The sequence below is a fragment of the Ochotona curzoniae genome, unplaced genomic scaffold (assembly GCF_017591425.1).
Source record: "Ochotona curzoniae isolate NIBS_2020 unplaced genomic scaffold, NIBS_Ocur_1.0 contig_2688, whole genome shotgun sequence".
NCBI lineage: Eukaryota > Metazoa > Chordata > Mammalia > Lagomorpha > Ochotonidae > Ochotona > Ochotona curzoniae.
In genome coordinates this window covers 17186729-17198856 of record NW_024465553.1, presented here as the reverse complement: position 1 = coordinate 17198856, position 12128 = coordinate 17186729, and the positions used below count along the sequence as shown (strand labels likewise).

At 42.5% G+C, this 12128-nt stretch overlaps 1 protein-coding gene across 1 annotated transcript in view; it reads left to right on the top strand.

The window, feature by feature from the left end:
• Window positions 1-12128, top strand: part of YLPM1 (YLP motif containing 1) — a 68560-nt gene that overhangs the window by 39314 nt on the left and 17118 nt on the right. Inside the window, exons 7-14 of the mRNA XM_040975281.1 lie at window positions 3733-4144; window positions 4263-4355; window positions 5956-6151; window positions 6632-6750; window positions 7799-7953; window positions 10577-10639; window positions 11179-11298; window positions 11888-12064. Of these exons, the coding sequence (XP_040831215.1) occupies window positions 3733-4144; window positions 4263-4355; window positions 5956-6151; window positions 6632-6750; window positions 7799-7953; window positions 10577-10639; window positions 11179-11298; window positions 11888-12064 (1335 nt within the window). The remainder of the gene's footprint in view (window positions 1-3732; window positions 4145-4262; window positions 4356-5955; window positions 6152-6631; window positions 6751-7798; window positions 7954-10576; window positions 10640-11178; window positions 11299-11887; window positions 12065-12128) is intronic.

The window sequence follows — 12128 nt, the reverse complement described above, 5'->3', positions numbered from 1 at the left end:
CTTATATTTTGTTTTGCTTTGAAATTTGTTTCTCTTGCTTGTGATTAACCTTTAAGCCAGTGATACTCTTTTAAATTATGCAAATAATTTAATGGTAACACATTGAAAAATGACTGTTGAGCCATGTTGTCAAAATAGCTTCATTTCTCAATATTCTTTTCCATTTTGATCTAACGTGTTACACTCATGCGCAGTTGTTGACACCATATCCTGTCTGTAGTTCTGTCTCTGGTCAAACACAACATGCTCAGAAGGGATCTCACAATTGTCTCTGATTAAACTGTTCTTTTTCCTACTGATAATCACTCAAAACCTGAAAATGTGCCTCATCTCTTTTCTCTGTCCTATGCATCATTTTGCTATCTTTTTAATACCTTTTTTAATACTCTTCAGATATGGCTATAATCTCAGTTCTTGCCTAGATGACTTCACAAATATTGTCTTTCATCTTCATGAAAGACAACATCTGCAACATCCAAGGATAGGCCAGATTGAAGTCAGGAGCCAAAAACTCCATCTGGGTCTTCTACAGATACAGCAGGAGCACAAGTGTTTGGTCTGTCATCTACTGCCTCCCAGGATGCATCAGGACTCTTAAAGCAGGCACTCCAGTATGGACGTGGGCATCACATGAAGTGGTTTAACATATGGTGCCACAGTGCCTGCTTCTATCTGATGTTTTGAATCAAAATTTGAGGTAGAATTTACATATAGTAGCATATATCCATTTGAAACCTGTAGTTTGAATTTTGGTGAGTAAATACCAAGGAGTAAAGAAAATATCCATTATTTCAAAAAGTTCTCTCAAACTCTTAGTTTTAGTAAGGACTGCTCTCATATTCCAGACTGTGTTGATGTGATTTTTGCCTAAAATAACTTTTCTTTTTAGATTTTTAAAGATTTGATTTATTTTTACTGAAAAGGCAGATACTCAGAGAGGAGAGATAGATAGGAAGATCTTTGTTGATTCGATCCCCAAGTGGCCACAACAGCCAGAGCTGCACCTGTCTAAAGCCAGGAGCCTCTCCTGGATCTCCCATGTAGGTGCAAGGTCTCAGGGTCTTGGGCCATCCTCAACTGCTTTCCCAGCAGCAAGTAAGGAACTGGATGGGAAGTGGAGCCTCCAGGATTAGAACTGGCACCATATGGGATTCTGGCATGTGCAAGGCAAGGACTTTAGCCTCTAGGCTATGGTGTGGGGTCAAAACTTCTGTTTTTTAAAGATGCTTACCTTGTTAGAAAGGCTGTCTAGTGGCTAATATGCCTGCATCCCACATCAGAGCACATGGGTTCAGTTCCCAACGGCTCATTCCAGGTTCCTGCTAGTGCATGCTGTAGAGGCAGTGTGATAGCTCAAGTAACTGGGCTCCTGCCACCCACCAAGGAGAACTGGGTTATAGTCCCAGGCATGGCTATTGTGACGTATGGGGAGTGAGCCAGCAGATGGAAGCTCACACTCTGCATTGTGTGCACGTTCATGCATTTATACGTGTGTGTGTGTGTGTGTGATTTTTTTAAAATCTGAGTGCTTTGCATGATTCTTTGTGAGCTTCCAAAGCTGGCCTGACTGACCTCTGCTCTTCACGTCCTGCTTCTCTGTTCTTCACGTCCTGCTTCTCTGTTCTTGTGCTACACTTTCCCTCCATAAAGATGCTCCTTAACAATGCAGCCACTTGAGGAATGAATCATTGGATGGAAGATCTTCCTCTCCATCTCTACTCCTCTCTGTATATCTGACTGCAATAAAAATAAATAAATCTTTTTAAAAAAAAAAAGAAGAAGAAGTAGCTTTCCAGAGGCCTTTTATACTGCATTTCTCATCTAGAAAGTTACTGCTTTTGTTTAAGGAGCTGAGGGTGGGAAGAAGTTCATAGCTGGGTTTTTTTGTTTTTTTGTTTTTTTTTTTTTATTATAAAGTCACATTTACAGAGAGAAGGAGAGGCAGAGAGAAAGGTCTTCCATCTGCTGATTTGCTCCCCACGTGGCTGCAATAGCCGGTGCTGAGCTGATCTGAAGCCAGGAGCCAGGAGTTTCTTCCAGGTCTCTCGCATGGGTGCAGGGTCCCAAGGCTTTGGGCCGTTCTCGACTGCTTTCACAAGCCACAAGCAGGAAGCTGCCGGGATTAGAACTGGCTCCCATATGGGATCCCAGCACATCCAAGGCGAGGACTTTATCCACCAGCCTACCATGTTGGGCTGTAGCTAAAGTTCTTAATCAAGTGGGTGAACATCATAGTTATTGTGAAGGTTTGGTTTTTGTTTTAAAATAAGGGCAGCCCAGAGCCTATGGAGCCACTTTGTAAAATAATAATCATAATATAAAATACATTAAGAAATAAAATAAGGGCCTGGCGCGATAGTGTAGTGGCTAAAGTCCTCTCCTTGAACACGCCGGGATCCCATATGGACGCAGGTTCTAATCCCGGCGGCCCTGCTTCCCATCCACGTTCCTGCTTATGGCCTGGGAAAGCAGTTGAGGACGGCCCAAAGCTTTGGGACCCTGTACCCATGTGGGAGACCTGGAAGAGCTCCTGGCTCCTGGCTTCAGATTGGCACAGCTCCAGCCATTGCAGCCATTTGGGGAGTGAACCATTGGATGGAAGATCTTCCTCTGTATATCTGGCTTTGTTATAAAAATAAATAAATCTTTAAAATAAAATGAGGAGGAACGATTGGCCAGGACCCCAGACACAGAAATTCAACCCAAAGGGTTGGCCTGAAACGTTAGATTCTAGATGAATACTACCCTAGTTTGAATTAAGGGGAGGAAAGAAAGGATGTGGTACATAATGGAGAGAATGATAATATACAGAGCAGTTTCTTGTTTTTTACATAAAAAATTATTTTGTTTGAAAGGTAGATTTATAGAGAGAAGGAAATACAGGGAGAAAGATCTTTTATCTGCTGTTTCCACAATGGCTGGAGCTGATCTAGTCCAAAGCTAGGACCTAGGAGCTGGGAGCTTCTTCCAGGTCTCCCATGCGGGTTCATGCCCCAATACTTTGAGCCATCCTCTACTGCTTTCCCAGGCCACAAGCAGGGAGTTGGGTGTTGCCTCTTGTTAGCCATTGAGCCATCACACAGGCCCCACTACATTTTGTTTATCCATTCACCAGTTGACAGACATTAGGGTTGTTGCCTAATGCTGCTGTGAATATTTGTATGCAGTCTTTAGGTCAGCATATGTTCTTATTTTTCTTGGATAGTGCCTAGGAATGATATTTCCATATGCTTTCAGAATGACAAAACTATTTTCTAATGTAGTAACATTTCCTTGGCATTCTTTGCTTTTAATCTGTCTTATTAGAGTTTTTCTTGTTTATGAAATGGTACTGCCTTATGATTTTAATTTGCATTTCTCTAATGACTGAGTATTTTTTTCTGTGCTTATTGACCTTAAAATATCTGCTTTGGAGACATAACTCTTCAAATATATCTCACTAATTTTTTTTAACTGAGTTCTAAGAGTCATGTATCTGGGCCCTGGCGCAATAAGAAAGTCATCTTGGATGTGCCTGGATCAGGACCATTAGCTGGGATTAGAAATGGAGCAGCCAGGCCTGAACCAGTGCTTATATGGGATGCTAATGTCGTAGACAGTGGTTCAATCCTCTGTGTAACGATTCCACTCCTAACTTTTTCTTTTATGTGTCAGAACCTGATTTTAATTTCTGCTAGTCTGGGAAAAGATTGCCATGTGCTCATCCACTAAACCATTTGCTCTATTCTCCAGCCTCCAGGATCCTATAGGCCACCCCCTCCCATGGGCAAACCACCAGGTCCAATTGTCAGACCCCCTGCTCCACCAAGATCGTCTGTTCCTCTGACCAGACCTCCTGTCCCAATACCTCCTCCTCTGCCACCTCCGCCTCCGCCTCCACCTCCAGTGATGAAACCACAGAGTGCAGCTGTGGAACAGGAACGCTGGGATGAAGATTCTTTCTATGGGCTCTGGGATACCAATGATGAACAAGGATTAAATTCAGAATTTAAGGCAGAAACGACACCTATTCCACCTGCTCCAGTGTTACCACCCCCACCTATTCACCCTTCCATGCCACCTCCTGGCCCGATGCCTATAGGTATGCCACCAATGTCCAAGCCTCCACCTGTGCAGCAGACTGTTGATTATGGCCATGGTCGAGGTGAGTAATGGTAGTGCGCTGACATTTGGGTTTCTGTGGCAATTATTAGCCTTAGATCTTAAGCGTTCACTGTTTCCTTAAGCTCATGGTTATATTTTATTCTGGTTTTGTTTACCAGATATGTCCTCAAATAAAGTTGAGCAGATACCCTATGGAGAAAGAATAACTCTGCGCCCAGATCCACTACCAGAAAGGTCAACCTTTGAGACAGGTAGGATTTCCAGAGAGAGTAGTAACTTTTTAAATTTTATCTTTTAAAGATTTATGTATTTATTTGAAAATTAGAATTAGGGCCCAGCACGGTGGCGCAAGTGGTTAAGGTCCTCGCCTTGCACGCCCGGGATCCCATATGGTTGCTGGTTCTATCCCGGCAGCCCCGCTTCCCTTCCAGCTCCCTGCCTGTGGCCCCGGAAAGCAGTCGAGGACGGCCCAAAGCTTTGGGACCCTGCACCCGCGTGGGAGACCTGAAAGAGGCTCCTGGCTTCGGATCGGCATAACATCGGCCGTTGCGCTCACTTGGGGAGTGACTCACTGGACAACAGATCTTCCTCTCTGTCTCTCCTCTCTGTATATCCGCCTTTCCAATAAAAACATAATAAAAATCTTAAAAAAAAAAAACATTTAACTATCAGAGTCAGAATAGATTTATTTTATTTTTTTTTTTAAAGATTTATTTTTATTATTTTTTCATTGGAAAGGCGGATATACAGAGAGGAGAGACAGAGAGGAAGATCTTCCGTCCGATGATTCACTCCCCAAGTGAGCGCAACAGGCCGATACTATGCCGATCCGAAGCCAGGAGCCTCTTCCGGGTCTCCCACGCGGGTGCAGGTTCCCAAAGCTTTGGGCCGTCCTCGACTGCTTTCCCAGGCCACAGGCAGGGAGCTGGAAGGGAAGCGGGGCTGCCGGGATTAGAACCGGCGCCCATATGGGATCCCGGGCGTGCAAGGCGAGGACCTTTAACCACTTGCGCCACCGCGCCGGGCCCAGAATAGATTTATTTTTTAAAAAAATTAGAATTAGAGGGAGAAACAGAGAAAGAAGGATCTTCCATCTGCTGATACACTCCCAAATGATGAGACGGAAGCCAAGAGCTTCATCTGTGTGTCATGTGGGTCTAGGGACCCACCCTCAGAGGTTGTCCTCTGCTGCTTTCCCGGGCAAATTAGCAGGGAGCCAGATCATAAGTGGAACGTCTAGGACTCAAACCAGCACCCAAATAGCATGCCAGCGTTGCAAGTGTTGGCTTAACCCATTGTATTATTGCATGGGCACCTAGAGTAGGTTTTGATGTAGATTTTAAGATTTTTTTTTTTTTTGGAAAGGCAGAATTACAGAGAGAACGAGACAGTTTTCTCGTTCAGTAGTTCATTCCCCAAATGGCTGCAAAGGCCTGAGCTAAGTCATTCCGAAGCCAGGAGCCAGGACTACTTCTGATCCCCACATGAGTACAAGAACCCAAGGACTTGGGCCATCTTTGCTTTCCCAGGCAATAAGCAGGGTGCTGCATAGGAAGTGGAGCAGCCAGGATTAGAACCGGCACCTGTATAGGATCTTAAGTCTTGCAAGGTGAGGATTTAGTCAGTGACCCATGGCTCCAGCTCCCAAGAGTAGTATTTTACGCATTTTAGGCCCACACTGTAATACCAATTTCCTCTTGGTGAGATTATGAGGGCCTTCTTTTATTGTGGATAAAATCTTACTGGATTTAAGGCAGCAGTTTATCATAGTTCTAAAGTTAGATTTGTGCTTTTCCAATTTTCTTGCTGAAAAAGGGATATAATTGTTGTTTGTGCTAATTGTTTTTATAGAGCATGCAGGCCAACGTGATCGTTACGATAGGGACAGGGACCGTGAGCCTTATTTTGATCGTCAAAGTAATATTATAGCAGATCATCGGGATTTTAAAAGAGATCGAGAGACACATAGAGATCGAGAGCGGGATCGTGGTGTTATCGAGTATGACCGTGATCGCTTTGACAGAGAGCGCCGCCCCCGAGATGACAGGTGTGCTACCAAAAATGTCTTCAGCAGGTGTGCAAGTTACTGGGTGGCAGCAGTTCAGCAAAAGTCAGGATATTTAAAGGAAATGTAGTTGATGGCATTTTCTCGTGCGTGTGGATGTCTAATCTGGGAAGGGAAGAATGTTTATGAACGAGTGTTCAGAAAAGTAGGTAACGGAGGTTTGCTAGCTTGAATTACAGAGAATTAAATAAGAAATGGAGACAGAAAGGAAAGGAAATGTTATTGTCAGTTTAGGGGCATTCATGTCTTAATTAGTAGGTAACTGATTAATGTTTGCAATTTTTGAGCTTTTTAGATATTTTTGTGAAACAGATTAAGTCAAAAATCAAAAGCAAATATACACCTTGGCTAAGTGTAGAAACTGTCTGGAGAGAAGATTGGGCAAATGATTGTATTACATTCTAAGACAGGGACTCCCACTGGTGTTTTGTTTGCCAAAGCATCTCCTGTTTTACCTTCTAGGACTCAGTCGTATCGAGACAAAAAAGACCATTCTTCCTCCAGAAGAGGGGGGTTTGATAGGCCATCCTATGACCGGAAGTCTGACCGGCCAGCCTATGAAGGCCCGTCCATGTTTGGAGGTAGAGTGATTCTTATGATTAGAAGGATATCAAATATAGTAACAAAATATAATTTCTTTATAGTGCTTTTTCTAAGATGAAAGGCAATGTGAGAAAGAAGTCTTCTATCCTCTGATTTCATTCTCCAAATAACTGCAATAGCCTGCAATAGACCAGGCTGAAGCAGGAGTCATGAACTCCACCTCTTCTCTAACGTGAGTCGCACGGTCCCAAGTACTTGGGCCATCATCTGTTGTCATTAAAGTACAGTATATTAGCAGGAAACTGAACTAGAAATAGAATAGCCAGGACCCAAACCAGTACTCTCTCTGGCTTTGTAGGCAGCAGCTTAATTCACTGTGCCACAACACTAAACTCTAGTGTTTTTTTCTGACAATGCAACACAATACATATTTTTCCATGTGTAAAACTGTCAGTGGCTCTGTAAAACTGTCATTTGTAAAACTGACAGAGCAGGCCAGGCACTGCTTTTAGATCCATCTGGATCTTCAACATGGGTGTCAGGGACCCAGGTATTTGAATCATCATCCGCTGCTTCGTAGGCACATTAGCAGGGAGCTGGATCAGAAGTAGAGTTGCCAAGATTCTGATATGGCATCCCGTGGTGGTTTAACCTGTTGCACCATGACACCCACTCCCCTTTTTCCTGCATTTAATACATTCAAAGATGTGTTCAGTATTTTGCAGAATATTCTGTTTGCTAGAAAGTATAAGTAAATCTTGATTTCCGTGGAATTATATTAATCTTTTCTATTTATTAAAAGTAGCTCTTGAACCATTAAAACTTGATATAAATTTCGCTCAAGGTAAATTCTGATTAAGATAAGTTGGGGATAGCTGTTTTACGGAAAGTTATGAATATAATAAAATAACACTGTTACATAATACAGACGTGATAGTATTGTATGAACTTTTATTATTTATATATAAAGAGAACAGGTTTTTGTGCATTTCATAAATACAGTTCCAAGAAGACAATCACCTCCTTACTCATGTTCAGGATAATTATAGTATAAATATTAATTTTGCTCGACTGCTGGGATCCTAGGAGAACGGAGGACTTACCCAGAGGAGCGGATGCCTTTGCCTGCCCCTTCGCTAAGCCATCAGCCGCCTCCAGCTCCTCGGGTTGAAAAGAAGCCTGAGTCAAAGAATGTGGATGACATTCTGAAGCCACCAGGCCGAGAAAGCCGACCAGAAAGAGTGAGTTCGTCTCAGCTGACAAGTGTGCTTACGTATCACAAGAGAAATCTTTAAAGTCTGTTGCAGGCTTAATGCTTGGCTACTTCATCTATTCTGTGTTTACTGCTTGCATGATATGGAAGTCCACTTTGTCTTTTCTTAGTTTTTACTGCCCATCGTCAGCAGTAAAAGTAAAGTATTAAGAAGTTCCAGGAATAAATCATTCTACAGTAGTGTGATGATATCTTCTGCCAGTCCTACTCAGGAAGCAAACCATAATTTTACCCAGTTTTTCTTTGCTATATATGCTGTTCACCTGTTAGTTGTTTAATTAGTTCTCTTGGTTATCACATCAGCTGTCACAGTATTACAGTGCTTGTATAGAGGATTCAGTAGTGTTCTACTGAGGGTCTTGGAATGTATTCCCCGTGGTTAAAGGGGTACTACTGTATGTCTTCCACCATTCTTTTACTTCCAGTTTCTTCCTGTCTTTGTGAAATATGTCTCCTGTAGGAAAAAATTAATTGGGTTGTATTTTTTTATGCAGTCAGAGGCCTGCATCTTTTGAGTGTGTTGCTTAATCGATTTCTTGTTCACATTTTAAATATATAATTGATTGATTTCACTGTTTGGATTATTGCAAGTGCAGTGTATAACAATACATTTGACTTGTGTGCCCATTTTGCTTTCTATAGCATTGCTGAACTCGCTTGTCAGTTGTAGCAGGTTTTTATTGAATTCTATTAGGATTTCTGCCTATCATCTGGAAATGCAGTTCTCCTTCTTCATTTCTACATTGAACGCCTTTTCTTCCTCTGACTAAACCTTCGAGCATAGTAATGAATATATGTGGCAAAAATGGACTTGTGATCTTAGGCATCTTCTCTTTTACCATTAAGGATGGTGTTAGCTATAGATTTTCAGAGATGCATTTTATCAGGTTAAGAAAGTTCTATTTTTAGTCTGGTGAATGTTTTTACAATGAAAGGAAATTAGATTTTATTGAATGCCTTATTTTGCATCAATTTAACATGCTTGTTTTTATTTTATAGTCTATTGGTATTGTATCTTTATTTTTAATATTGTTTACCTAGTTGAGAGGGTCTCTGGATCTCTGATTAGGTTGAAGAGAGTGGAGCAAAAGTTTCAACTTTTTTTCTCCCGTGTCCACTGGAAGGAAGTGGAGGGGCCACTCTTTACAGTCCATATTAATTAATTTTGCATGTTAACTTGCATCCCTGAAATAAATTCTGTTGGTCATGGTATTCTTTGCTTTTCTAAGAATTATTTATTTGAAAGGCAAGATGACAGAGAGAGGAAGAAATAGAATATCTTGCACCTAGTGGTTCACTCCTTTGATGATCGCAATAGGAGAAGGAACACTTGTGGTCTCCCATGCAGGTGTCCAGGGCCCAACACTTGGACAATCTTTTGCTTCCTATCCAGGTCCACTAACAGGAAGCTGGATCTAAAGTGGAACAGTGGGGTGGGGGTGGAGGGCAGCATGGAAGCGTATTAGACCAATCCTTCATCCACAGTGCCAACATCCTATATGGTCACTTGTTTGTGTCGCAGCTGTTCCACTTCTGATCAGTTCTCTGCATACAACCTGGGAAAGCAGCAGAAGATGGTCCAGATCCTTGGGCTCCTGCACCCACATAGGAGACATGGAAGCTCCTGGGTTCTGGGTTTAGAATGTCTCAGCTCCAGCAGTTGTACCCAGATGAGTACTTCATCTGCCTGTTCATTCCTCACATGGCCATGACAGGGAAGCCAGGAGCTGGAAAGTGTGTGAGTACTAGGACAATCTTTAGCTGCCTTCCCAGGTAAATAACAGGGAGCTGGATTGGAAGCAGAGCAGATAGAACTTGAACTAGCGTTCCAGTATAGGGTGCTGACATCACAGATGACTGTAGCTTAATCCACTATGCCGTAACTGAAAGGAGGTGCCAGTAGAGCATCAACACCAGCCTAAGTTTTCCTTCAAATGGTTGTCTTAGTTTCATCCCATACATAGTTTTGGTGTTATATTTTCATTTTTGTTTTTCTCTGAGTAACTCCTAATTTCTGTTGTGGTTTGGATCAACGATTTTTTAGGAATGTATTATTTCCACATATTTTGTAATTTTACCAGGTTTTTTTTTTTTCTCCTGTTACTTTTTTTTTTAACTGGCTTATAAAGAGGGAGAAAGACTGAGGCAGAGACCTTGGATCCACTGGTTCCTTTGCCAGATAACCACAGCAACCAGGGTTGGGTCAAACTGAAATCTGGTTCCAGGAACTCCATCCTGATTTCTCACATGGGGTAGCAGGGACCTAACTACTTCCACCATTGTTTTCTATTTTCCTAAGTTTGTTAGTGGAGAGCAGCTGGAACTTGACTGATACTCCACTGTGGAATGTCAGCATCCCAGCTGGCGACTTACCCTGTTGTACAGCATTACTGTCCCCTTCCCCTACCCCAGTTACTTTCTGATCTCATTCCATATGGTCAGATAACTTAACTCAATTACTTCCCTCTCAACGTGGGAAGATTTGGTTCGTGACCTGTTGTGTGATCATTTGGTGAGGACAGATCATTGTTAACTGAGCTCTTACTGCAAAACGAGTATCTAAGTGACTTTTTTGATCTGTTTTGTTTCAGATTGTTGTTATAATGAGAGGATTGCCTGGCAGCGGGAAGACTCATGTTGCAAAGCTTATTCGAGTGAGTATGTGAAAGCTAACTAAGCCAGTTGCTTGTGTTAGCCACTTGGCTTTCTTAGTAAGCAGAGTTAGGTTGACTTAGGTAACTCTCAATTGACCTATGGCCCCTGATACTCATTTAAATTAGTTTAATTTTGTTTGAAAGGCAGAGAGAAGAGCTCTTCCATCCTCTGATTCACTTTCCAGGTGCCCCCAAAAAGGACTGGGCCACGCCAAAGCTGGGAATGTAGAATTTATTCTGGGTTTTCCACATGTGTGGTTGGGAGCCAGGCTCTTGAGCTATCACCTACTGCCTCCCAGGGTATGCATGAGGAGGAAGCACAAAATCAGAAGTGGAACTAAGACTCGAGCCAGGCACTCCGACAAGGGGTGTGTGTATCCTAAGTGACATGTTAACTGCTGCATCAAACTTAGATAAGTGTATGTGCTTCTGTTGGAATCACCCAGATTGTGTATTCTTTCACCATGAGAAGGAACTTTGATGTGAACATTAATTTGTTCTGTAATTCATTTTAACCTTCTTAACTATGTGCTTCTTAGGATAAGGAGGTAGAATTTGGAGGACCAGCACCCAGAGTTCTAAGCTTGGATGACTACTTCATCACTGAAGTGGAAAAAGAAGAAAAGGATCCAGATTCTGGAAAGAAAGTGAAAAAGAAGGTGAGGTGTTCCTCTTGAATCACACTCTGATTCACTAATAGTACATAAAGGAAAAAGTGCCTGGAGAGAGAGGGGACATATTTGAAGACAAAAACTTCTTTCTTTTCTGAACCTGAACTTTTTTTTTTAAAGATTTATTTGTCTTTATTGGAAAGGCAGATATACAGAGAGGAGGAAAGACAGAGAGGAAGATCTTCCATCCGTTGATTCATTCCCCAAGCAGCCACAATGGCTAGAGCTGTGCCGATCTGAAGCCAGGAGCCAGGAGCTCTTCTAGGTCTCCCACGTGGGTGTAGGGTCTCAAGGCTTTGGGCTGTCCTCCACTGCTTTCCCAGGCTAGAAGCAGGGAGCTGGTTGGGAAACAGGGCTGCCGAGATTAGAACCTGCGTCCACATGGGTTCCCAGAGGCATGTACAAGGCAAGGACTTGAGCCGCTAGGCTACCACACTGGGCCCCTGAATCTGAATTTTATAACTTAGGGGTGAGTGACGGACTGTAAAGTCATCTGTATCCTTATACTAAACTGAGGAAGGGGTTTAAGATGATTCTTTGCTTTTGCTAATGCCAGCTCTCTCTTGGGGGTTCATAGGTAATGGAGTATGAGTATGAAGCGGAGATGGAAGAGACCTACCGCACCAGCATGTTCAAAACCTTCAAAAAGACTCTGGACGATGGCTTTTTCCCCTTCATCATTCTGGATGCCATCAATGACAGAGTACGACATTTTGACCAGTTTTGGAGTGCAGCAAAAACTAAAGGATTTGAGGTATGGTATTAAGAGATCTTCCAAGCGTTTGTATTACTATGTAAGTGAATATTTCTTAATCATT